The 27982-nt window shown below is 47.5% G+C and overlaps 1 protein-coding gene across 1 annotated transcript; it reads left to right on the top strand.

Annotated features, from left to right (window-relative positions):
* Positions 1–119: 119 nt before the first annotated feature.
* On the top strand, positions 120–27440 carry SLC35B4 (solute carrier family 35 member B4). The gene is made up of 10 exons (XM_082239233.1): positions 120–271; positions 7335–7448; positions 9141–9243; positions 11453–11502; positions 13037–13118; positions 13863–13926; positions 15694–15803; positions 18186–18261; positions 22424–22499; positions 23812–27440. Exons 1-10 carry the CDS (start codon positions 195–197, stop codon positions 24062–24064), a joined length of 1005 nt encoding a protein of 334 aa, XP_082095359.1. The 5' UTR covers positions 120–194; the 3' UTR covers positions 24065–27440.
* The last annotated feature ends 542 nt before the right edge of the window (positions 27441–27982 follow it).

The following is a 27982-nucleotide window of genomic DNA, read 5'->3' as shown; positions in this document are numbered from 1 at the left end:
GCGCGGAGCATCCTGGGAGTCGTAGTCCCCGTCGGGCTGGGGAGCCGTAGAGCTGCGCGGCGGCGGAGGCGCCCGGGAACTACAGCTGCGGGGCGGGCGGGGATTTGGAGCAGGAGGAAGCGCGGACGGAGGAGCGGCTCCCTGCGCCGGCTGTGCACGGGTTGCTGGACGCCCGAGGGGGTCTCTGCGCAGGGATGCATCCCGGGCTGGCCGTGGGGCTGGTCTTCGGCGGCTGCTGCAGCAACGTGGTTTTCCTGGAGCTGCTGATCAGGTGAGATGCTGGGGAGCAAGTATAGGGAATCCACCTGCCAGGATCGGGGTGGCGTGGGCATCCCAAGAGGCGCAGAACCGTGGGGTTGTGCATTGGGAAGGGGTCCCCCAAAGGTCATCCATCTCAACCCCCCGGCATGCAGGAATCACAGCCCCTGGCAAATGGCCACCCAACCTCTCGTTTAAAGCCTCCTAGAAGCAAAAAAAGCGGTTGACTATTTGCAGCTGCGTAGCCGGGGAGGGCAGGGAGGCAGCTGTCCACTTCTGCCCCCCCCTCCCCAATCAAGCAAGATAAATAAAAATACTTAACTAAAAGTATAAATAATCAGAATGATTGGAATTGGGAGCAAGGAGTGGGGCAGGGATAGGGAATCCACTTGCCAAGATCAGGGTGGCGTGGGCATCCCGAGAGGCACAGAACCGTGGGATTGTGCATTGGGAAGGGGGTCCCCAAAGGTCATCCATCCCAACCCGCTAGCGTGCAGGAATCGCAGCCCCACAGCCCCTGGCAAATGGCCACCCAACCTCTCGTTTAGAGCCTCCTAGAAGCAAAAGCAGCGGTTGACTATTTGCAGCTGCATAGCCGGGAAGGGCAGGGAGGCAGCTGTCCACATCTGCCCCCCCTCCCCAATCAAGCAAGATAAATAAAAATACTTAACTAAAAGTATAAATAATCAGAATGATTGGAATTGGACACTCGCTGAGCTCAAAAGAAGGTAATTTAGAACAACTGTTTGCGGAGACGTCTCGTTCCGAATCTGCTAGACAGAGCCAGGCAGGGGGTGGTGACAGGTGGGGGTATATAAACTATATATTCTGTATCGTTATGCTATTAGTATATAAAGCCCTTAACAACTCGGGACCAGTTTACCTGCGAGATTGCATTTCTCAGCGGAATTTGCACCATTACATGCAATCCCTGTTCCACATTTATAAGAACTGGGTCGTTTCGTGTGGCATGACTCACTGCTATCCTTCGGAACTCCCTGACTGTTGGAATCAAGCAGGCGCCTTCACTGTGCTCTTTTCCAGCACCTGCTGAAAGCGTTCTTGTTTAGAGAAGCCTGAGCAGATGCTTAGAAAGTCGAGTTGATTTTAATCTGTTTTAGTGTGTTAACTTTGGCATGCTTAAAAGTAGGTGATTCCCCCCTCCTCTTTCCATTTTGTAAACCGCTTTGAGGCTTTTTATAAACTAGGTAAAGGTAAAGGGACCCTTGACCATTAGGTCCAGTCACGGACGACTCTGGGGTTGCCGCGCTCATCTCGCTTTATTGGCCAAGGGAGCCGGCGTACAGCTTCCGGGTCATGTGGCCAGCATGACTAAGCCGCTTCTGGCGAACCAGAGCAGCGCACGGAAACACCGTTTACCTTCCCGCCGGAGCGGTACCTATTTATCTACTTGCACTTTGACGTGCTTTCGAACTGCTAGGTTGGCAGGATCAGGGACCGAGCAACAGGAGCTGCGCGCTGACGTCACGGGGCGGGGCTTTAATGGTGGTGTGCCGCGAGATTTTTTTCCGGTAAACAGGTGTGCCGTTGCCCAAAAACGTTTGGGAAACACTGCTCTAGGGAAGGCTGGGTAGAGGTGAGTCATCCATCTTCAGATTGCGTCGTGGCAGCGAAACCGGCTTGGTTTTTTTAATGTTTGATGTCTTGCTGTGCTTTAATTTGTTGGAAGCTGCCCAGAAGGGCTGGGGCAACTCAGTCAGATGGCCGGCATATGAATAATAAATTGCCACCGCCCTCATCTGTATGGTTGCCCTGTGGGTTCACATATAAAGCCAAAACGTTGGCACAGCTCCTTTGCGGATCCTTTCTGGGCCCGCCAACCTCCTCTTTCATTCCCCTTGAAAGAGTGCAATCCAAACTCCTCAGAGCCCTTCTACAAGTTCCTAGATGCTTTTCAAATCCACGGGTCAGACTAGAAACAGGCATGATCCAAGTCGAAGCTCATATTAGTCTAACATCAGTATATACCGTATTTTTCACTCCATAAGACGCACCTAGTTTTTAGAGGAGGGAAACAAGAAAAAAAAATTCTGAATGAAACAGTGGTTGTGTGATTTTTGTGGTTCATGCTGTGGCCACAGACATGATATGTGATTTGACGGTGAATTTGGGGTAGCCCAATGCAAAAATCCTGAGGATCCATGTGGATCCATGCTTTGTAACCACGCTTTTGCGCCATTGTGGCCTGACAGAACAGTGGATGCGTGGTTTTCTTGGTGCAGGCTGTAGCCATGGACATGCTATGTGATCTGATGGAGAATTTGGGGTGACCCAATGCAAAAATCCTGAGGGTCCATGTGCTTTTAACTCCCCCCTCCCAGGCAGCCTCCTTTATCTCTAGAGTCCCTTATCTCCTTCCCAATCGCTTGCTGATCAGTGGCTTTGTTTCAACTCCCCCTTCCCTCTTTCTAAAAATAAAAGCACGATCTGCTTTTTGCTGCTGGGCAATTTGGCTCCAGGGACCACACATTCACTCCATAAGATGCACAGACATTTCCCCTTACTTTTTAGGAGGAAAAAAGTGTGTCTTATGGAGCGAAAAATACGGTAAGCGGCTAACTCTGAAACTGCTTCCCCAAGGAATAGCCCCACTGATTCTGAGCGACCAGTTTCAGTCTGGATGGCACTCTTAAACATTCTTCAGAAACTGGGCCTTACTCCCCAAACCCTCATAATTATGGGCCTGGGCCAAGCTAGATTAGGCAAAGAATCATGGACAGAGAGAGACAACAGGACTGTACGAGGGTCCCTGATTATAAAATCAAAGAAAACGGGAGATACGTAGCCGCTCCAGCAACATATCTCTATTTCCTCACATCCAGAAATGCAAGAAGGGCTTTTCCTCTTGCTAGAAGCTCGACCTTGCCCTCACTGGTTCTGGAAGGCTCCTATAGAAGAGTCCCATACGCACAGAGACTTTGCACCTGCCCATTAGGGGAAATAGGAAGCCCCAAACATATATTTTTTAAGATGTCCTTTTTATGTTGAGATTCGTAGAGACACCATTGATCCCTTGCTGAAGAGGCTCTCCAATCTTTCAGACAAGTCTAAACCGAATCCTCGCCTCTTAGGCAAAGATCACAAGACAACCTGGCCGGTAGCCAGATTCTGCGCACAGATTTGTAGGCACAGATCATCCTGCAGAATAAAATCGCTTACTAGGGAAATGCTGAAGTCAGCCTTCAATTTTTTATGGTAGCCCAAATCTCAGTTGTACGGGTGTATGTATGTATCTCAATTTTAACTCATGAGCTATTGCTGCCATCTGCTCCGATTGTATATTTTATCTTTATGAACACTGTTTTTATTGTGTTATGTTATGCGAGCTGGTCTTTGACCGTAATAAATTATCTATCTCTCTGTGGGTTCAAATATTCTGGAAAGGAGGGAGGGGTCAGAAACTTGGATTCTCAGCTGCTGTGAATGCTGCCATCGTGATCTCTCTGGGGCTTATTTGGCTAGAGAGGGCCTTCTTTCCTCCCTTCTTTGACAATCATTCGTAGCCGAGTAAGATTGTGTTCCCTGAACACGGTCTTAACAATGAGTCCATAAGTGACTGTGGAGGCCAGTTCTGGACCCACACGTCCTTCCACAGTGGGGACATAGATTTCTGGGCAGGAGCTGATCACGGTTTGGATTTGCCAAGCGTGTCTTCGTCCTTTTCTTCCTTACATCCTGAATTTGAGCGTCTTCAAAGTCCATACAAAATAAAAAAAATTCCTTCCAGTAGCACCTTAGAGATCAACTAACTGACTTCCTGCGTTCAGAACTTCAGCCCTTCCCTTCAGCTCTTGCCAAGAATGAAGGAGCAGGTGGATTTTGTTAAGACGCCATGTGGGGCTCCCGAGATACGAGTATCCCCTTGGGATCACTCTACGCAGGTACGTCGCTCTTTAGCCCGGCGTTGTAAATAAGCTCACCAAAGCTGCCAGCATGCAGATTATTTTAGCAGCTTGCAAAGTCTCCACCTGCACCTTACATTTAAAGCAGAATCGTACCACTTTTCGCATTCACGGCCTTCCCAAAAGACTCCCAGGAAGTTGGAACGGTAGTTTGTTAAGGGTGCCAAGAGTTATTGGAGATCCCTCTTTCCCTCAGAAATCTATGTTAACAGAGAAATCTGAGGGCTCCCTTGGACAAAAAACAAGGACCCCAGCCGGGAATACCAGAGCAAAACAGCAGCCAGGAGGCTTGGTCTTTATTGAAGACTGTCGCGACAGGACTCCCACCTGCCACAAGGTGGAACAAGATGGAAGCCCCGAACAAAAGAGAACCCAAACTTTTATTAGCTGCTAATCCCCATGTTACACCCCCCCAAACTACATTACTAATACACATCATGGAAGGGGAGGTCCGATGGCAGGAATCTGAGCATCTTGGACCCTGCCCTATGGTTCCCCTTGCCCTCCACCAAACACCCATCAAGTGTAACAAAAGAGATACTTACATTTCCCTGTTTCCCAGCCAAGTTCATCACACCCTTTTGTCTTCATCTGGGTTTGTTCTTTCTGGAATGGCTACCTGTCTGGCACTCAGGTATCAGGATGCCAGGGATTATCACTCAAGCAGAGGGGCTGCTGAGCAGCTGAGCTCACATGCCTATATGAATTTCTGACGTTTTCCCAGTGAGCCAGTACATAGAGACATTGATCAGTGAATTCTTAAATTTGGTATTGCAGCAGAGGCCCTTTGAATAGTTAGGAAGAAACTGTGATGAAGTGTTTTGTGGGGACAAATCACAAAAGTCACAAAAGTGATTCTGCTGATTTTGGTAGTGGGCTGTGTTACGGAAAAATCTGGGTGCGGGGCTACTCTGCCACCCAGCTCGTCGGACTAGGTCTGCGGGTCCCTGCGAAAGAAAATGAGCTCAGCCGGACAGGAGCAAGCTGCAGAAGATCCAAGTTTATTGCGCAACAGGTTCAAGGCGAGATTGAACAGCGAGAAAGGGGTGACATGAACTTTTGAAATTTTCCTCCATGTCCCAGAATACAGTGCAAAATACATCCCAGTTACATCATGAATACATTAAGAAGAGGTTGGGTTACGGAGGAGGGAGGGGGGAATATGCAGAGCTGGAGATATGCGCAGATAAGCACATCCTGAGAAGACAATGGTCCATGTATGCATAGTCTGTCACCTGGCATCGCCAGGAGGAAGTGCTTGGCAGAGCGATTTGACCGGATTAGGGTCTTGACACCTTGCTTGAGGGATTATGGAGGACAGGGGAGGTGTCATGGGGTCCTAGAGAAGTTGAGCAAATTGGCACGTTGATTTTCTATGAATTTTATAGATTTTAGTCCCTTTTGACATTGACAATTGGAAATAAATGGATATATTGTAGCGAAGAAGGAGGTGAAGAAGACATGCCCCCCCCTTCCGTATCTACTGGAGGGGCAACCCCCCCAACCCATACATAAATTCCTGCAACAGCTACAGTTCCCAAAGTGAATAGAATAACAAAGTTGGAAGAGACTCCAAAGGTCATCTAGCCTAACCCGCTGCCTTGCAGGAACCTCAACACGCGGTCCCCCATCTAGTCTGAAACCAGACTGGACCCTGCTTAGCTTTGCAGGCGTACTAGCAGTTTTATTCTTGCGCCACGAGCTTTGAACATTCGGTCCCCTTTCCACTCTGTGAGACGCAGCTCTCACATTTAAGAAGTCATTTTGAACTGACCCTTTAAAAGTGCTTTCAGCCGGGACGGCCCTGGTTTCTGTCGTGGCAGGTCATGCTATAAACTCTCTTGCCGTAGGGCGGAGGTGTGACCAGCAGTAAAAGTCCTCATTTAGAATAACTCTTGATATAGCTGGGTAGACAAAGCTGCTTTTATGTTTGCATGAATGTGACTGACTGCCTGGATTGTTTGTGCTGAGTGTTGACACAGGAGCGGATGATGGCTCTTTCAAAATATGTTTAGGAGCTTGTAAACCTTTGCAGTTTGAGATTGGACCATATAAGAAGGACCCCCGGGAGGGAGAAGTTTCTGGGATTCACATAAGACTGGTCTGCTTCTTCTTACATAGGTCGATTCTTAGCCACGTTGCATTGCATATAAAGTGACGTTAATTCCTTCCAGGTCCTCGGTTTTTCCCCTCCTTGGAAATGCAATCGTTTTATTGTTTTAACTCGTGGTTGTTGCCGTAATTAGAAAAGGGTGTGAGGTTGGTGTTTTTTTTTTAAAAAAAGGAAATGTAAAACATTTAACATGGCACAAAACCCTGGATTCAATCACTTCTTTTTGCCTGTCTGATTGCCTTTCACTGCCGTCTCACAAACAAGTACACATTTGGGTTTTGGAGCCTTATAAAGACTCCAGCCATCTTGGCAAGGCAGGGTCTGAAATCTGAGCACAGCAAAGTCCTTGCAAAAGTACTGTATTTTTCGCTCTGTAGGACGCACCTTGTTTTAGAGGGGGAGAAAAAGAAAAAAAATTCTCCCCCTCTCTGCTCAGTGCCCCTTCAGTGAAGCAGGAGGAGAAACGGAGCCCCTTCCATTTCTCCTCCCGCTTGGCTGAAGGGGCGCTGCGCAGCTCTCCCTCTCTGCTGAAGCCGGGAGAGTCTTGCTCTCCCGGCTTCAGCAAAAGGAACCCAAAGCCTTTGGAGCGCAGCACGAGTTCCCGCTGTGCTCTGAAGGCCTTAGGTGGCTATCCCTGAAGCCTGGAGAGCGAGAGGGGTTGGTGCGCACCGACCCCTCTCGCTCTCCAGGCTTCAGCGAAAGCAACACGTAGCCTCCGGAGCGTGGAGGGAGCGCTCCCACTGCGCTTCGGAGGCTTCGCGTTGCTATCGCTGAAGCCAAGGAGCCTGCATTCGCTCCATAGGATGCACACACATTTCCCCTTAATTTTTGGAGGGGAAGAAGTGCGTCCTATAGAGCGAAAAATACAGTAATTAGAAGGGTGCAATCTTTCTCTTTGTTTTATGTGTGGTTAGGGACGGAGTTTTCAAATATAACTTCTTTCTTTCTTTCTTTCTTTCTTTCTTTCTTTCTTTCTTTCTTCGTTCCTTCCTTCCACCCTTTCTCTCTCTCTCTCCCTCCCTTCTCCACTTCAAACACAGGGAATTTCCAGGATGTGGGAACCTGATTACCTTTGCCCAATTCTTCTTCATAGCCATCGAGGGTTTCATCTTCGAAGCCAATTTTGGACGGAAGCGGCCTACCATCCCAATCAGGTACAGTCACTCTCCTCAAAATGGGAGGCAAGGTTATGTGGGTCCGGTGAAACCTGGGGGAGCACAGAATATTCCCCATCTCTGGATTATGGGGGGGGGGGTGTCTTCATGGGGCCTACTACCAAAACTGGTTGCAGAGACTGTGTGTCAAGACCCCGCAACCACCCCCTCATTGAAGAATAAACACACAGGACACAAATATTAGGTTAATGTTATTGGGCAAATTTTGGCCACAACAACTTTATTGATTACAAAATGTGAGCAGTATTGGCTTAGGCATTGAATCAACCCAATTACAGTTGTACCTCGGGTTACATACGCTTCAGGTTACAGACTCCACTAACCCAGAAATATTACCTCGGGTTAAGAACTTTGCTTCAGGATGAGAACAGAAATCATGCTCTGGCGGTGTGGCAGCAGCAGGAGGCCCCATTAGCTAAAGTGGTTAAGAACGGATCTCTGGAACGAATTAAGTACTTAACCTGAGATACCACTGTATATCTGACTCCTGCCAAATACCCTCACACCTATAACCAATGCCTGAAGCCCTCCCTCTGCAAAATGGTCCCGGCTATGCCCCCGCCAGCCAGCTGGATTGGCCGGGTGGTCAGTGACGTGGCCGGGATCCCCCGGGCAACGCGGGACTTCGTACCCCGCCCCGGAGGTGAGTGGGTGGCCACACGGTCCACCGCAACTGCTCCCCACAATGAAGTGGAGCGGACTTGTGGAAGGAAGGCATTCACTGCCATCGACCCTGCCTGAACGTGTTCGAGTTGCATCTATTGCCTATTGTTTGTCGTTTCTGGTGACGTTCATAGTTCTGGAGCTCAGCAGGTTCAAGGGGGGACAGGAGGCGGGTGGGTGTGGAGGACTCCCTGGTCCTGAATGGGGTAACTGTGCCCCTGAAGGACCAGGTGCACAGCTTGGGAGTCATTTTGGACTCACAGCTGTCCATGGGGGCGCAGGTCAGTTCTGTGTCCAGGGCAGCTGTCTACCAGCTCCACCTGGTACGCAGGCTGAGACCCTCCCTGCCCGCAGACTGTCTCGCCAGAGTGGCGCATGCTCTGGTTATCTTCCACTTGGACTACTGCAATGCGTTCTACGTGGAGCTACCTTTGAAGGTGACCTGGAAACTACAACTAATCCAGAATGCGGCAGCTGGACTGGGAACTGGGAGCGGCCGCCGAGACCATATAACATCGGTCTTGAAAGACCTACACTGGATCCCAGTACGTTTCTGAGCACAATTCAAAGTGTTGTGCTGACCTTTAAAGCCCTAAACGGCCTTGGTCCAGTAAACCTGAAGGAGCGTCTCCACCCCCATCGTTCTGCCCGGACACTGAGGTCCAGCGCCAAGGGCCTTCTGGTGGTTCCCTCACTGTGAGAAGCAAGGTTACAGGGAACCAGGCAGAGGGCCTTCTCGGTAGTGGCGCCCGCCCTGTGGAACGCCCTCCCATCAGATGTCAAAGAGAACAACAACTACCAGACTTTTAGAAGACATTTGAAGGCAGCCCTGTTTAGGGAAGCTTTTAATGTTTAATAGGTTATTGTATTTTAGTGTTTTGTTGGAAGCCGCCCAGAGTGGCTGTGGAAACCCAGCCAGATTGGTGGGGTATAAATAATAAAATATTATTATTATTATTACTCCATGCTGGGCTTACGGGGCAAATCCCTTTGCGGTTCTCCTCCCAGATACTACCTGATCATGGTGGCCATGTTCTTCACGGTCAGCGTGGTGAATAACTACGCCCTCAACCTAAACATTGCGATGCCTCTGCATATGATATTTAGATCGGTGAGTCCTTTTGCTTTATTTTAATATATAATATTTATTAAGTTTCCATTTTATCACATTGAACCAAATCCTGGGCACAGCAGAAAGCAGGCACCCCCAAACTCGGCCCTCCAGATGTGTTGGGACTACAATTCCCATAATCCCTGACCACTGGTCCTGTTAGCTAGGGATGATGGGAGTTGTAGTCCCAAAACATAAGGAGGGCCAAGTTTGGGGGTGCCTGATGTAAAGAATCTGATATGTACCCCAAATCTTCTTATTTTTCTATAATTCATTTAAACAGCCTTAAAATATCAAATATCTCTTACCATGGTTCATTTTGCATAACATAAATCCCTGCATATTTTACATAAGCTAAACCATTCAGGATGCCATCATTACATCCATCCAAACTTATTTACACTGTTGAATTTATCTTAAGGATCCCAACGTTTTCAAGTGTACGCAATTTCCCCCCATATATTCAATAAATGTTTTCTAATCTTCTTTAAACGTATGTCCGTCCTGTTCTCTTATTCTATATATTAGGTCCGCAAGCTGTGCATATTCCATCAATTTAAGTTGCCATTCTTCTTTAGTTGGGACCTCGTTCGTTTTCCATTTTGTACCCCACATCTTCCAGTCTGTTGTAATATAGCCCTCATCATCCCTGACCGTTGGCTGTTCTGGCTGGGGTTGATGGGGAGTTGTAGCCCCACAACTTCTGGGGACCGCAGACTCCCCATAGCTGCTCTTCAGCATAACAGTTGCCTGGCTAGATCTTCACCTAGCCTGACTCCCCTTTCTAAACAGCAGCCAGTCCTAACATTGTATTTCAGGAGTGCTGCTAATTAACAGCTGAATAAATTTATGGAACAAAGGTCCTTATTATGTTTTGCAAGGATAAATGCCGTGAGCTATCTCGGTATTGAGCAATAATGTTTAATTTAAAAAAGAAACATAAAGGAATTCTGTGTGCTCTTTACACTTAGTTTGTTTTGTTTAACAATAAAGCAAAATTTATTTAAAACTAAAAAGTGCCAAGTGCTGTTCTCATCGGAACAGCATTTCCCCAAGATGTCGTTTGCAGGTGATATTAATAGACAGGATTGTAAGTTGTTTTTATATGCAATGACGGCAGCAAGAATATTATTGGCACAAAAATGGAAGCAAGACGAAAGAAGAATGGCGGGTGAAATGGACTATGCAGAATTAGATAAATTAACAGGAAGGATTCGAAACCTGTGGGACCAGAGATTCTTAGAAGACTGGAGTAAATATATGAATTATTTGAAAAGCAATTGTAATGAACAGATTACGCTAATAGGACTGCAAGAAGTTCTGTAAGGAGGACTATTTGAAATATCGCAAGAAAGACTATGAAGAGAATTATGAGTTAATGATAATTAAGAGTAAAAGAAAAATTAAGAAATTCAGAATAAGTGGTAAAGAACGGAAAATCATCAGAGGTTGTTGACGGAAGTCTAAAATATTGTATAAGATAAGAAGTTATGTTAAATGATTGTTGGAACCAGGCAGAGGGCCTTCTTGGTAGTGGTGCCCGCCCTGTGGAACATCCTCCCACCAGATGTCAAAGAGGAAAACGACTACCAAACTTTTAGAAGACATCTGAAGGCAGCCCTGTTTAGGGAAGCTTTTAATGTTTAATAGGTTATTGTATTTTAGTGTTTTGTTGGAAGTCGCCCAGAGTGGCTGGGGAAACCCAGCCAGATGGGCGGGGTATAAATAAAATAATAATAATAATAATAATAATAATAATAATAATAATAATAATAATAGTAATAATAGTAATAATAGTAATAATAACTATTATTATTTTTTTAAAAAAACCCAATAAAAATGTGTGTGTGTGTGTATAAATATATATAGAGAGAGATATCGTTTGCAGAAGTCCCCTAGAGAGGTGCAATATATAAAATGGTAGAGTTGGAAGGGACCCCAAGCGGTTATCTAGTCCAACCCCCTGAAATGCAGGAATCACAGGTGCAGAATCCCTTACAGGTGTCCATCCAACCCCTGCTTAGAAACCTCTGACAGGGTCCACCAATTCGTCTTGTACCTCCGATACCCCAGGGCCTTGCCATATACAAACCCTTCACCTGAAACCTCCTCACCTGTCTATAATCACTGACATCATTTTAGCTCTTATTCAGTGTTAACCCACTTGGCTTTTTCCTTCTTTCCATGACCGGCTGCCTGGCCTCTTCAGGGATCTCTGATAGCAAACATGGCTCTGGGCATCATCATTCTGAAGAAAAGGTACGTCTTCTTTATTTTGCTGGGGCTGAGAATAGTCCAGAGTTGAGGTAGCGGATGGGATGGCAAGGGAAGTTGGCGTGCTCTCTTTCGCCCACTAGCGGCTGACCCACAAATGGGACGGTGGGTTGTTTCTTCTGGCCTTTCAAAAGACAGGTGGCTAATCGGTTGCAACTCTTCAGGCACCATCTGCCTTATCTTGTACCTACAGGACCGCCTCTCCTGGTATGTCCCACAGAGGACCTTACGGTCTTCAAACAAAAACATCTTGGAGGTCCCAGGCCACAGAGAGGTTAGGCAGGCCTCAACCAGAGCCAGGGCCTTTTCAGCTGTGGCCCCGACTTGGTGGAACGCTCTGTCACAAGAGACTAGGGCCCTGCGGGACTTGACATCTTTCCTCAGGGCCTGCAAAACGGAGCGGTTCCACCAGGCCTTTGGCCAAGGCACAGCCTGACCCCCTCCTTTGGCAATCTTCACAGAACTCTAGCCCAATGCTTGCCATTAATTTGATTCTGAACTGATTTTAGAATGCTGTGTTACTTTTATTGTTGTTAGCCGCTCGGAGCCCGGCTTCGGCTGGGGAGGGCGGGATATAAATAAAATTTGTTGTTGTTGTTGTTATCTGGCACAATTCAGCATGGCCAGCAGTTTGGGATGATGGGATTTGTCGTCTCAACAACATTAGGAGGGCACCGGGTTGGGGAAGGCAGTCCAAGAGGGTTGGACTGGATGACTGCTGGGGTCCCTTCCAGCTCTTGTGATTCTGTGAGATGGTGAGTGTGTGTGCATGCCAGTCAGTCAGTTTTATTGCACATAGCCAAAGGCTCCCGCAATGTACACAGAATCATTCAGCAATTAAAAGAAAATATACTGGATTAATACAAAAAACTTAAAACATTTATATTACCAAGACGTTACTTACTCTAAACAGAGCTATAAAAGTACCTTAATATACAAGTCAAGACATTAACACAATAAAATTTATAAGCTAAAATTATCACATGGCCACTGATAGATTAAAAAATAATGTTAATTAATACAATGTGCAATTATATTCGGAGTTTGGTGATAAAGATAGAATATAGCTTGATGTAGATAGGGTCAAATAAGTTCATCTCCTTTGCAGTTGGTGGCTACCTTGGCTATATAATTTGCTCTAATTTTCCTAGCGGCAGTTGCAAAGAGTGCTACACGCCAGGTCCCATACTTATCTGTGTCTGAGAGGAGATAGAAAATCATGTCAGAAGGGGTCGTGGCCAGGGGACCTTGTCATTGCTTTGGTTATGTGATATCTACGAACCATGAGGACTAGGAGAATGCATTTTATCCTTCCTCTTCTGGCTTACTAGCTGGAAGCCGAGATCCTCAAGGCATTGCCAGAGCTGCCGGGGTCTGCCGCGGAAGCCAGTCCATGCAATGATTGTTGCAACATGGGGTCTTACATTGACACAGCAACAAAGGGCATCGTTCCCTGTATGGTGGGCTTCCTGCACGGCCCTGGTTCTCCTGAAACCCTCCCTGTCCTCCACCTGTACAGGTACACCATCTCCAAATACACCTCCATAGCTCTGGTGTCTCTGGGAATCTTCACCTGCACCTTCATGTCAGCAAAGCAAGTGGTAAGGACTGCTGCGTTTCCTCCCCCTTCGCCATAGCTGTGTGACCACCAGCACTTCCTCTTCCTCTTGTACGCAAATCACTGTCGGAAAGAGCGCAGTTCAGTTCCTTGGCTTAAAAGCAAGATATCCCCTCTCTAAAGCAGGAATGACTTGGGCCATATCCGGCCTCCACCGGATTCCTTGTGGCACCAGGGATGGGCAGCTGGCGGCCTGCGGGCCTTGAAGCAGTTTTATCTGGCCCCTGTAGCCTTAGCTGGTTGTCTTGCCAGTTTGCTATGCGCAGGACTGATTGGCCAGCGTCTGAGCCGTCACTAACTCGCCCCGCCCCTTTGGGGTGCTTCCCCACCGCTACCAGCTTTTTAAACATGGATTATGTACGGAAAAAAACATTTGCCCACTTGTAAGGAAAAGCGGGAAAGAGATTATATATAAAGGAATAGAGTCCTTGGTTATCTTTAGGTTTTGTGCATCACGTCCCTTGGTGCTCAAACACGTGTGTTTCATAGCTGTGAATCCCACACACCTAAGGTAGCTTTGGCTGTGTTTTAGAGCCTGTTGCTAAGGTCCTCTGGCTCTGCGGCAAAATACATTTCCCTTCCCCAAGTTGTCTGTCCCTGAGTTGCAGGTTGTCTCCCATTTCAGAGGAAGGCTGGCCGCAGGCCAAGCAGGATTTGGTAGGAATGTTTTCTTATTTGAGGGCACAGGTTGAATTTCTCTCTCTCTTTCCCACTTCTGCGCCCTTAGAGTTCTATGTCAAGCCCAAGTGAAGATGAAGAGAACGTCTCTGCTTTCATCTGGTGGCTGCTAGGTCTGTAACTGCTAATACTTTTATGGTTGTGTTAGTACTGGCTTGCCATTCAACAGAAAAAGCCCAGTGTGCATAGCACTGATTGACCAGCACTTGGGATGTGGCAACCCTACACCTCTCCCTTCTTTTTAAATGACTTTTCCACATTGTCTTTAAATAACATGAAAAACAAATGGTCCAAGCTGTTTGCCGTTTAATGTGGGATGAGTAAAAATCGCCTCTATGTTACTAAGATGGAAAGATAAATGGGTATAGTTTTTTATCTCTCTTATGGCACAAACGACTAACATGTACAGACAGGAGGCTAGAAAACCTTTTCCTGGGCGAGCTCAGCCTTCTGCTTCTAGAGTCCCTCCAGAGGTTTTGAGCCATAACTCACATCAGCCCCAGCTGCCCAAAACATCTAGACGTCATCAGGATACAGGAGCAGGATTGTTACTCTTTTGGCAAAGTTGTTCCAATTCGGAGGCTGCTTGGCTTGGAACAAGGTGTGATGTGCTCTGCACCGGAGTGGAATCCAGACTCTGTAGCCTATCTCAGCTGTACAGACCCTTTGCAAATGTTGCGTAATGTTAAGGAGTGTTCAGACATTCACATAAATGGAGTTGCCTGAAGCGTTTTTCCCCCTCCCATGGATCAAGCCCACATTTCCCTTTTCACCTTCATCATGGATTCGACAGACGCACCGATTTGCTCGCTGTCGCCTGTCTCATTCCTTTCGGCAGGCTTCTCCCTTCGACTGTCTTGCCTTTAATTAACTACAAGTTGCAACACTTATTGGCAGAGATGCTGCCTTAACACTTTAAGTATACCTGAAGGAGCGTCTCCATCCCCATCGTTCTGCCTGGACACTGAGGTCCAACGCCGAGGCCCTTCTGGCAGTTCCCTCCTTGCGAGAAGCGAGTTTACAGGGAACCAGGCAGAGGGCCTTCTCGGTAGTGGCACCCGCCCTGTGGAACGCCCTCCCAGCAGATGTCAAAGAAATAAACAACTACAGTGGTACCTCAGGTTAAGAACTTACTGTATTTCTGCTCTATAAGATGCACCTAGTTTTAGAGGAGGAGAACAGGGAAAAAAGTGTTCTCTCCCTCTCTGCTTAGCACCTCTCCAGCAAAGCAGGAGGAGAAATGGAAGGGGCTTCGTTTCTCCTCCCACTTCGCTGAAGGGGCGCTGCACAGCTTTCCCTCTCTGCGCAGTGCCCCTTCAGATCCCTCTTGCTCTCCTGGCTTCAGTGAAAGCTGCGCAGCCTGCATTCGCTCCATAAGACGCACACACATTTCCCCTTACTTTTAGGAAGGGAAAAGTACGTCTTATAGAGCAAAAAATACGGTGATTCATTCTGGAGATCCGTTCTTAACCTGAAGCACCACTTTAGCTAATGGGGCCTCCGCTGCCGTCCGGTTTCTGTTCTCATCCTGAAGCAAAGTTCTTAACCTGAGGTACTATTTCTAGGTTAGCGGAGTCTGTAACCTGAAGCTTATGTAACCTGAAGCTTATGTAACCTGAAGCGTATGTAACCTGAGGTACCACTGTATCTGACTTTTAGAACACACCTGAAGGCAGCCCTGTTTAGAGAAGTTTTAAATGTTTGATGTTTTGTCATGTTTTTAATATTCTGTTGGGCGCCACCCAGAGTGGCTGGAGAAACCCAGCCAGATGGATAGAGTATAGAGGATACATTATTATTGTTCTAATAAATTAGTATTAAGAGAAAAGTACCATAAGCAGTTAAGCCCATCCTGTTCACCCCACTTGTTGTGTTTGCAGGTATCCTCGCGCTAACCTTTGCTCTTCTCATGTCGGCCCGGATGGGGATATTCCAAGAGACCCTCTATAAGAGATTTGGCAAGCACTCCAAGGAAGCCCTCTTCTACAACGTAAGTCTCTGTGGTCCAGATCGACTTCATTCCTTTCTTGATAGAAGGTAAACCGGACAAATCCACCCAGGCGTTGCATGAGGGACAATGAAGTTCAGGGAAAGTTAGTTTGGTTGAAATCTGTCCAGATTGGAGCAGTTGGTATCCAAACTTTCTCTGCCCACCATAAGTTCATTCCCAGTGCCCCCTACCCTATAAAAAAGTGATATTCAGAATAGTGCTTTTACACAATCCACTCCGAAAGATAACAACACAATAAAATTCGAAATTATTTGCACGTTTGTTCAAAATCCAAGGAAAACTGTTTTGCTTATTCATGACAAATGATACCAGGTTTTCAAAGTCTGATAGTCATTTACATCTCTGCTGCCCCCCTACCCCCACTTTCCTCTTAGGCCCCCCCCCCAGTATTTACCACCCCCAGGAGATGGTACCACCCCCTTTGGGAACCACTGATTTGTGTGTGTCAGGCTTCCTAAACCTCGGCCCTCCAGATGTTTTGGGACTACAATTCCCATCATCCCTGACCACTGGTCCTGCTAGCTAGGGATCATGGAAGTTGTAGTCCCAAAACATAAGGAGGGCCGAGGTTGAGGAAGCCTGGCGTGTGTGCTGCAACAGCCTGTGTAGACCCACTTTGTGCATTCAGCAGAATGAAACAGGAATGCACAACCTCAGGCTACTGGAGGGGCAACAGGGTGTGTTTCATGTCTAAACGTTGTTCCATGGCGATGGGATGCCCTGCCCATTGCAAAACAGCTTCCTGCAGTCGTCCGTGAAGCTTCTGCCTTCCAGCACAGGCCCAGTTCAGATGCAATGCTTAGCTAAACTGTGGCTTGGCAGAAACATGCAGGCTCCAAGTGAGAAGGCTGTGTTTCCTCCAGTCTTCTTGCTCCTGTGCTGCTTTGAGCTAGGCTAACATTTTGGCTTGGCATTGCACCCAAACCAAGACTTGTGGTTTGGGGTGAAGCAAACCTCTGGGCCAAGAAAATCAATACAACCCAGGTGGTTAAGAAAGCCCAACAGAGACTCCATCTCCTCAGAGTATTGTGAAAGAACAATGTCAATCAACATTTGATGATCTCCTTCTACTGGTCCACAATAGAAAGTGTCCTTTCCTACTGCATCACGGTGTGATACGCTGGTTTGACATCATCCGATAGGAAGTGCCTACAGAGGGTGGTGAATACAGCACAAGATATTATGGGCTGTCCTGTGAATCCACTGGATGAAATAGCGGAAGAACGTTGCCTCAGGAGAGTGAGGAAAATTCTCAGGGATGATTCACACCTTGGCCGGCACTTTCTTGATCTCCTGCCCTCAGGCAGAAGATATATAGAAGCATGATTAGTTGCACCAACAGGGTAAATAACAGCTTCTATCCGTGGGCTGTTAGGCTGCTGAATGAAAAGATAACAACAGGGCAACTGACTTTCGGGTTTGGTGGATGTGTGTCAGTAAACGAGGGGAATTAAGACTAAGAGAGCTGAGTGGGGGGGCGCTCATGTAATCTCACTGTATACAAGTTGTACAAGTGACAATAAAGTATTTCAATTTCAATTCAGTTCAAGAGCTAAGCTGCCTCTGGTGTGTCTTAAAAGCCATTCTTAAAAACAAGTCATCCACACGATTCCCCGTTTACATTCTCTTCCGTTCCTCCACAGCTCTTAGAAAGGCTGGCCGATCGTTTGTTATTATGATTATTTATTAAATTTATATGCCACCCTTCATCGTAAGATCTCAGGACAGTTTGCAGAGTAAAATACAAGGAAATTAAGATTCAGTGCTTGGCAGCCAGTGTGGTGTAGGAGTTAGAGTGTTGGAACTTGTATCCCAAAGAACCAGGTTCAAACTCCCACTCAGTCATGAGGCTCACCGGGTGACCAGTCCCTGTCTCTTAGCTTAGCCTACCTCACAGGGCTGTTGTGAGGCTAAAATGGGGAGAGGGAGAACCCTGTGCACTAAAGCTTGGGCTCCTTAGAGGAAAGGCAAGAAGGAAACGGAAATGCTGGTTATAATAATAATAATAATAATTTATTATTTATACCCTGCCCATCTGGCTGTGTTTTCCCAGCCACTCTTGGCGGCTTCCAGTCGAGTGTAAAAAACAATACAGCATTAAATATTAAAAAACTTCCCTAAACAAGGCTGCCTTCAGATTTCTTTTAAAGATAAGATAGCTGCTTATTTCCTTCACATCTGAAGGGAGGTGTCACCACCGAGAAGACCCTCTGGCTGGTTCCCTGTAACCTCACTTCTCGCAGCAAGGGAACCGCCAGAAGGCCCTCGGCGCTGGATCTCAGTGGTTCTTCTGTTAGTGCACAAGTCTTGTCCCTGTTTCCTCTGGGGCATCTCTCTCAAGGTCTTCTTTCCTCCTCACAGCACGCCCTCCCCATCCCAGGTTTCCTGCTTCTGGCTCCTGACATCTACAGACACGCCCTTCTCTTCAGCCAATCTGGTAAGCTGGGCGCATTTCTCAATATTGCTTCTGGACAGCTTCCTGCTATCGGCCAGGAAACAAATTCAGCTCTGCTGGGTGAAGCCAGTGTCCCGTCTAGTCCGGAATCCTGCTCTTACATAATCCTGCCCATTATGGGAAACCTATAAGCAGGGCCTGAGCACAACAGCAGACTCGCCAACCTATAATGCCCAGAAATTTATATTCAGAGCCATACTGTCTCCAATATGGAGTGCGGCTATTGTGGCTGGCTGCCATGGACAGCCTAGCAGCAGTTGCCCATCCTTACCTCGCTCCGTAAGCTCTCCAGTTACCAGAGATGACGTTCTCGCAGTGTGTGCCTTACACGGAGAGGAAGACGTGTTGCCTTAGGCCACATTCGCACCAGGCATTCAAAGCAGCTTTCGTACCACTTTGTCATGGCTTCTCCCAAAGAATTCTGGGAGCTGTACAGTGGTACCTTGGGTTAAGAACTTAATTCGTCCTGGAGGTCCGTTCTTAACCTGAAACTGTTCTTAACCTGAAGCACCACTTTAGCTAATGGGGCCTCCCGCTGTCGCCGCACCGCCAGAGCACAATTTCTTTTCTCATCCTGAAGCAAAGTTCTTAACCTGAGGTACTATTTCTGGGTTAGCGGAGTCTGTAACCTGAAGCGTCTCTAACCCGAGGTACCATTGTACTTTGTTCAGGGTACTGGGAGCTGTATGGAGGCCCCTGTTCTTCTCCCACCCAACTACCATTCTCCTGTAGTGGAGGAATGTGGCAGTGGCATAGCGTGGGTTGCCAGTGCCCGGGGCTGTGCGAACCGGGGAGGGAGGGAGGGAAACAGATGGAGTACACATGCGCATTCAACTGCCCTAATGGCGTCTGCATCATTGCAGCTGCACATATAAGAAGAGTCATTCCGTTGTCTGGAGAGGTTGTTTCCTGGTTTGCATGGAGCCCAGTGACGGAAGCATACAGTTGTATTGAGGCAGTGCCGGGTGCTGAAACTTTGCGCCCCTAACAATTTTGCACCCGGGGCAGCCGCCCCAGTGTCCCCGCACTTGCTATACCACTGGAATAGGTTGTCTCTGCCTGGCAGGAAGTAGTATTTTTTTTAGAGAATATGCCTGGAGCTGGGACAACCCTATTTTCTGCCCGCTCCAGTCCAGGTTGTTTTGTCAAGGTCAGGCATAGGCAAACTCGGCCCTCCAGATGTTTTGGGACTACAACTCCCATCACCCCTGGCCACTGGTCCTGTTAGCTAGGGATGATGGGAGTTGTAGTCCCAAAACATCTGGAGGGCTGAGTTTGCCTATGCTTGCTCAAGGCACAGAAAAAGATGGGAACACCATCTTGGAAGTGGTGTTTCATTTTACTCGCTTTTGTCTATTTGATCCTGGGAGGATAAGGGGTGTGTGGCTCTGTATAATACAACTTCCTGTGCTCACATCAGTCTGGATAATGTGCCTGTTTTTAATCCAAGATTTTCCTGATGATGTCATCAGCGCACTGCTGGCTTGGGTGGGTTTAAATGACCAGGGCTCAATTCTGATCTGCGTCTTTTTCCGTGTCCTTGACAATTTGGGCCACGAGTATCTCAGCGTGGGACAAGTCCAGCAGTGCCTTGGCTGGAATGGGCTTTTCTCAGCACCTAGGCAACCTCACCTGAGACACACCTGTCTGGGCTTTGGGAACATGGACCTCTCCCAACGGCACGCTTGCCATTTTTACTGCTCTCACCTTCACTGCTGCTTTTAATTTGGGGTTGGGATCTGGGTTCGGTTTGCATTTTTTTGGAGTAAAGCATAACCAGTGTTACGAAGGCCACAGGCTTGAGACTGAAATGAATCAGATCAGCTCTGAGTCCCACATTGTAGGGGGTTGGAAAAAGTGAGCCTCCACTATAATTCTGTGATTCTATGAAATCATGCTTTGATGCATGGTACCATATAAAAATAATATGAATTTCGAAGGAGAAAAGGGGGTTACGGACAACACCATCTGTTAAGAAACGGATAAGAAAGATGTGGGAGTTCATGTCTAAATTAACTGATTGTGTAATATTTAAGGGGGGGGAGAGACAGTAACCCAATAAACGTATCCTGTGTAACAAGACACACAGGTTGTTGCCTAAGTCAGGCTGTGGCTTTACAACGTACTGAAGATTTGAACATGAGCTTGTCAAGTGAGGTAGAATTTTGTCTGGTTTTTAAAGTTATTTGTATATGTACGTAATTACCATTTTGTTGTTGTTTTTAGCAGATCTGTGAAGGACTCTAGGTAGATTAATGTGTTTCCCAAACTTGTGTCTCCAGCTGTTTTTAGACTACAACTCCCAGTGGTCAGGGATCAAAAACAGCTGGAGATCTAAGTTTGGGAAGCACTGGTGTATATGTATGTAAGCAATATCTGTGTACACTATGACAGAGATCCAGGTTTTTCAGAATTCCTGTGCATTTCTGGTCTTAAGAGTTTGTGCATTTTGATTTTCAAAATAACACACACACACACACACACACACTCAGGTACCTCAGGTTACATACGCTTCAGGTTGCACACTACACTAAGCCAGAAATAGTGCTTCAGGTTAAGAACTTTGCTTCAGGATAAGAACAGAAATCATGCTCCGGCGGCGTGGCAGCAGTAGGAGGCTCCACTAGCTAAAGTGGTGCTTCAGGTTAAGAACAGTTTCAGGTTAAGAACACCCCTCCAGATCGAATTAAGTACTTAACCCGAGGTACCACTGTGTGTGTGTGTGTGTGTGTATTAGGAGACCCCCTAGTCCCCTCCCAGAGTTAAAATCCCCAGAATTCCTTATGAAGAGAGAGAGTGATTGTTCAACCACGCTGACAATTGTCGTTGTGGGAAGTGAGCAAGCATCACCTGACCTAATAGCTTCCACTACTATAGATTTTCCTAGAAATGGCAGGAGATCCATGAAGCTGTGCATTTGCGTGTGTCTCTCAGGCACGGAGTTGCCTTCTTCTGAGTCAGACCTTTGGTGAAACCGAAGCCTGCAGAGAAACGACCAGAGGGTCTCTATGAATTCACAAGACCGGTTCTTTCTAAAGCAAGATGGGCAGCTGAGTATATCCTACTTGGTCTGTTTCCTGGCTTCTAGGAAACACTTGCTGTGGAATCATAAACTAGATGGGGAACCTTTCGCCCTCCAGGCAATACTGGACTACAAGTCCCATCATCCCTGACCGTCGGCCATGCTGGCTGGGGTTGATGGGAGTTGTGGTCCTACAATATCTGGAGGGTTACAGGCTCTCCATCTTTGGATGAGATGAATCCTTGGGGGCATCTGCTGCTGGGATGGCTGATGAGATGCGCCCTTGGTCAGATAATAATAATAATAATAATAATAATAATAATAATAATAATAATAATATCTTTATTGAGAGCCAGTGTGGTGTAGTGGTTAAGAGCGGTAGTCACGTAATCTGGGAAACCGGGTTCGCGTCTCCGCTCCTCCACCTGCAGCTGCTGGGTGACCTTGGGCCAGTCACACTTCTCTGAAGTCTCTCAGCCCCACTCACCTCACAGAGTGTTTGTTGTGGGGGAGGAAGGGAAAGGAGAATGTTAGCCGCTTTGAGACTCCTTAAGGGGAGTGAAAGGCGGGATATCAAATCCAAACTCTTCTTCTTCTTCTTCTATTGTCATTGCCCCCTTCGGGGACAACGAAATTACTTGACTGCTCCATAAAAACACTAATTAAACAATACAGTATAATACAGCAAGGGAGATTAGATGACTTTCAAAGTCCAGGCTTCCCATTCAGGGCCGAGATCGCTCTGGAGAAGAAGCTGTTCTTAAGACGGCTCGTTCTTGTCTTCATCGTCCTGTATCTCCGTCCCGACGGCAGGAGCTCGAAGAGACAGTGACCAGGATGCAATGGATCTTTTACTATGTCCAGTGCCTTCCTATGGCACCTGGTGGCATAAATCTGCTCTAAGGTGGAGAGTGGGCAGCCAACAATGCTCTCTGCTGCCTTAACAACCCTGCACAACCCCATCCTGTCCCGGGTAGTACAGCTTCTAAAACCTTGTTTTAGAATGGTACATTTCAGTGCACCTAAGAGCAACACCTGGCGGGAGATAGGCAGTCTGGTGAGCTTGTCCCTCCAAAGCCGGCTACGGACCCCTCACCTTTCTCTTTCTTCCTTACTTTGCAGAACCGTTCCAAGTCCCAGTTATTGGGGTCACGTTGCCCATAATGTGGTTCTACCTCATCATGAACATCATAACTCAGTATCCTTTTTGGAACAGGTTCAGAGGGTGATGGGCTTAACCTTCTCTAAGGCTGGTGTGTGGGTTGTCTGAATGTTGCGTCTCGTCTAGAAAACTAAAGTTGGTTTGTTTGCAGTAAATTATCGCTCACCCCTTCCTTGAATGTTTTAAATCCTAGAGCGGGGAGCAAAGTAGTAAAAAAATAAACGGAGGACAGCAATATACAAAAACAGCAATATCATGTAAACACGACTAATAAGGAACTTCACAGTTCTGTCGTAAGGTCATGCAAAATTGCAGCAATGCAAATTAATGCTTCCGATTTAACATAGTGCAGGCCTCAAGGTCAGCGGGGCTGCAAATGGATTTGCTGGTGTCCCCCATCTCTCCTCTTCTTATCAGGGTGGCGCTGTGGTCTAAACCAATGAGCTTCTTGGGCTTGCCAATCAGAAGGTCGGCGGTTCGAATACCAGCACCGGGGTAAGCTCCCGTTGCTCTGTCCCAATCTAGCAGTTTGAAAGCACGCCAGTGCAAGTAGATAAATAGGTACTGCTGCAGTGGGAAGGTAAACGGCGTTTCCGTGCGCTCTGACTTCTGTCAAGGTGTCCCATTGTGCCAGAAGCGGTTTAGTCTTGCTGGCCACATGACCCAGAAAGCTGTCTGTGGAAGAAAGGCCGGCTCCCTTGGACTGAAGCGAGATGAGCGCCGCAACCCCATAGTCGCCTTTGACTGGACTTAACTGTACAGGGGTCCTTTACCTTTTTACCTTTTTACAGACCATGTACAGTAATACCTCCGCCGTGGCGACCATCCATTTGGCAAATGTCGGCAGCAAACCCTTTACTTCCAGGTTTGCTGCTTGCGCAGAAGCACTAAATTGCGCTCCACGCACGTGCGCAGAGCAGCACTTTGTTGAGCATCCCTTTCGTTGAGCGTCTGGGGGTTCTGGAACGGATCCTGGACTCAAAACAAGGTACCAACCCAAAAACGCTCAATCTGAAGCAACTTTAACCCGAGGAATGACTGTATGTTGTCTTTGCAATTCTGGCAACTTTGGGAGCATTCAAGATAACCATTATTACCAAAGAACTATCCAGGTCTATAGGGGGGGACGTGTCTGTGCCCTTGCGTGCAGCCAACAAACTCTATTGTTTCCAGTCCAAAGAAGAATTCCCTCACCAAAGCCCACATCCTCACCAAAATATATCTATTTTCCCCTTTTATTTAAATACGTGGCTGTGCCTATGCAGCCCTCTTATTTGCTCGCTGGCTTCAAAGCTTGTATCCCTTCGTTTCTTCTCTTGCGTTCTCCCCATCTTAACTCCTCCCTCAGATATGTTTGCATACGGGGCGTCTTCATCCTGACCACAGAGTGCACCTCCCTGACGGTCACACTGGTGGTGACCCTGAGGAAGTTCATCAGCCTCATCTTCTCCATCCTGTACTTCAGGAACCCCTTCACTGCCTGGCACTGGATCGGGACCCTCTTTGTCTTTGTGGGGACTTTGATGTACACAGAAGTGTGGAACAATCTGGGGCCTCTGCTGGACCGGAAGCAGAAGAAACAGGAGGAGAAGCAGGAGTGATGGCTGGGAAAGCGGATGTCTTCTCCACTGAACCACGGAGAACCACGGTTTTCATTCGCGTTTACTCTATATGGTGCCGAGCAACAGAAGATTCCCTTCTCATGGAAGCAAGGGGTTGATTTTTGTAATACAAAAATAACTGGTTTTGGCTATGCCAAGCGGATGAATGAATTCCCTGGAATGGGGAAATCCCCTTTTATTTTATTTTATTTTATTTTTTTGTCTGGCTGCTGAGGTAACAAACTGAGCTTGGGTGAGGTGAGGCCTGCCACCATTCTACGAGATGGGCTTGTGTGTTGTGGTGCCAGCTGCATGTCTGACGAGACGCCGTGCGATTCACACAAAGCGCAAATTCTGGGTTGAGAGGCCTCCGTTCATCTTGTAGCCCCAGTTGCCACGTCGAAACGCCCAAACAGCAAAGAGGAAGGAAGGCCAAATGGTCACATCCCAGAGATTTAACACGGGGAAGTTACCACGAGGTGACTTTCAATACCTGTGTGTGATTCTTTGTTTGGAACTGATCCTCACGGAGTGCGGAGTGGCATTCCACACGCCAGTTCAAGCTCTCAATTTGAGGCTTACACCCATGGCGGTGGATAACCTCTCTTGCAGCAAGATAAAGAGTGAGATTTTTGTCGGACCAGTTCCAGGTTTGACGATGAGACCCCCTTTCTAGCTGGGAGGCATCTGATGGTGGGCTGCAGCCACAGCAGCACCCCAAATCGGGGCACGGCTGCAGCAAGCCACCATTGACAATTCCCACAGTGCCTCTGACATAGCATCTCTCTGGGGCATTGTGGGAAATAAAACTGGAAGCTCCTGGAGCCAGCTGCTTTTAAAAAGAAGGGTTCAAGGCATGCTTTGGAGGTTATCCCTTCCAGAGTTCTGGGACCTGCCCGACTCTGCCCCCTCGTATTGCTGCTTTCTGCCCTGCCGGCGCTGGCCCTGCCTTTCTCCCCAGTAAACAAGTGGCACATATGCTTGGCTCACATGTAACAACAAACCATGGTTTGCCATTGTGTGAAAGAGCCTTGTCCGCCTGCCTCCTCTCAATGCACTCCAGTTGCGCCCCGTGCTTCCTCTTAATGTGGCAAATGGATTGCACATCAGAAATTTGAAACCGCAATCTAGCTGGTTTCCTGTTCTGGTTTACAGGCAAACTCATGACAAAAGGGGGGGTGGGGGACAAACCACCCACAAAACAAATCTGCTTGAAAAACTATTTTATTCAAAGTTCTTTCTCTTTCTTTGTAAAAACATTTTTTGCAAAACAGCTTGATGATTTTGTTTCCTATTTATTAGCCCCAGACTACTTCGCTGTCTCGTTTCCTATGCATCTTGTTTGCTATATTTGTATATTCCCTTGCCTAAAAGGCAAGGTTTTGTTCTGAAACATGTCAGGCCTGGAATAAATATTATTTCAAGCACCTGACGTTTTGCTATAGCTCCCCTGCTTTTTTTTTTTTTAAAAAAGGAAGCAGGAAGAAAACCTTAGCCCATGTGGGAAAGAGGGAATATACAATGGTTTCATTCATGCAGCGCCAAACCATAGTTTACCCAAACGCTTGCCAGGACGAGTTTGCCTTGCAGGGTAACTGGACACCATAAAGTTTTGAACAACCAGGCCTTCCTCAGGGGAGCAGCCAGAGATGTGTGTGATAAGCTTGGGATGTGGGAAAACGCACATTTACTGCCATTTAAAAAATGGTTTTTAAAAAGAAATGGTTTTCCAGCTTGTTTTAACAAGCAAAGATGGCAGCAGGAAGGGGCTAGGAACTTGCCGGACCACCAGATGTTGCCAGACTACAGCCCTGGCTGGGACTGAACATCTGGAAAGCTGCAATATTAGCCCTCCCTGGGTTAGTCAGACTTTAATGCAGAACATCCCTTCAAAACTACATTTCTCAGAACCTTTCGTAACAGTTTGCAGCATGAATGTGCTCAGAAGACTGATCTTGGGCAAAAGCGAGGCTGTGGAGGCCCAATCCAGTGTTAGAGTAGCAGTTTACATCCATACCGTTCATCTAGAACAAACTTGCACCACTTGGACAAGCCATGGCTTCCCTCAAGGAAACTTGGGAACTGTGGTTTGTTATGGTGCTGGGAGTTGTTAGGGATCTCCCCAGTCCCCTAAAATTCCCGGAGTTCCCTGGGAAGAGGGGATGGATTTTGTTAAGCCATTTTGAGAATCCTAGTTCTCTGAGGGGAATAGGGGCCTCCTTGTAACTCTCTGCGCCCATAAACTACAGTTCCCAGGATTCTGGCCGAGGGGCAGGGCAGCCATGACTGTTCAAAGTGGTATGATACTGCTTTAAATGCGTGGTGCGGATGTGGCCTTACTCCCCATATCTCCCAATGGGAGCGGGGCAGGCCCTCCCCACAACAAGGAGGCCTGGCCTTCGAAGGGGCAGCCGGAACCAGGTCTACTAACTTGGTTTGATGGGCCTAATCCTGTGTTAAAGTAGCAGCTACTTCCCAGGTGCTTTTGTTTGTTTGTTTGTTCACTCAAAGTTGGAAACCCTGCCAGTATTGAGGCTCAGGCCTGGAGGGACAGGAATGCTAATGGGAAGCCTTTGCGGTTCAAAAAGAAACTGAAATTATATTCTGAAAGCAGCTATTGTTGACAGAAACATTTTGCGCGACGGCGTTCGCCTGTCACATTAAGCTGTGAAGCTTCTCCCTCTGTTACAGGCAATTATGTGAAACGAACGGGAACTTGAATTGTACAGAGTTTTAAATGTCTGGGTTGTTCCTCGACCCGATCCATTCTTTTCCACTGGTTCTCTTCGAGGTGCTTTTATTTTTCTGTGTTAAGCTTCTCTCCTCCCAGGTAACATCCTCACCACGTGTGTGCATATTTATCGGTAAACGTATTTGCAAGTCGGTTTGAACGCTGTCTTTTAGATAAGAGCAATCGCTTCCCCATGCTCAGCGCATCGAATGTTTGGTCGCGTATTTGCATTTTGCTTCCCACGTGCCACGGAGCCCAGTGCGTTTTCTTGCATGCTGTACTATGCGCATCCTGTGTCTGTGGCATCCTGGCATGCCAGTGGTGCAGCAGCTCCTGTGCATTTTTGGACCCAGGGCTCATTGGAAATCCGTACATGGATGTGGGGATTGCTTCCATTCTCAAAAGATGCATCTCCACATGTGTGTTTGCAGCTGGAATAGCCTCCTGTGATCGCCTGCAATGCCCTCTTTTGCTCACCCCACACAAGGGCTGATGTGTTGGCAGCTTCAAAATGAAAACGGGATCACCTGACCTTTGGGGTGCCAGGTGTCGCTGTCACCAGCAGGTGCACAGGTGAGTGCCCCCAGGTAGCCTCTCAATTTAGGAACTGCCTAACAAGGACAAAAGGGTATGGCTCTTTATCATCATCATTGTGTGTTGTGGTGTGCTTGTGTGTTGTGGTGCCAGCTGCATGTCTGACGAGACGCCGTGCGATTCACACAAAGCGCAAATTCTGGGTTGAGAGGCCTCCGTTCATCTTGTAGCCCCAGTTGCCACGTTGAAACGCCCAAACAGCAAAGAGGAAGGAAGGCCAAATGGTCACATCCCAGAGATTTAACACGGGGAAGTTACCACGAGGTGACTTTCAATACCTGTGTGTGATTCTTTGTTTGGAACTGATCCTCACGGAGTGCGGAGTGGCATTCCACACGCCAGTTCAAGCTCTCAATTTGAGGCTTACACCCATGGCGGTGGATAACCTCTCTTGCAGCAAGATAAAGAGTGAGATTTTTGTCGGACCAGTTCCAGGTTTGACGATGAGACCCCCTTTCTAGCTGGGAGGCATCTGATGGTGGGCTGCAGCCACAGCAGCACCCCAAATCGGGGCACGGCTGCAGCAAGCCACCATTGACAATTCCCACAGTGCCTCTGACATAGCATCTCTCTGGGGCATTGTGGGAAATAAA

Source organism: Podarcis vaucheri (assembly GCF_965113315.1).
Source record: "Podarcis vaucheri genome assembly, chromosome: 10".
Classification (NCBI taxonomy): Eukaryota; Metazoa; Chordata; class Lepidosauria; order Squamata; family Lacertidae; genus Podarcis; species Podarcis vaucheri.
Note: the sequence above shows the minus strand (reverse complement) of the source record. Positions and strands in the feature narration are given on the sequence as shown.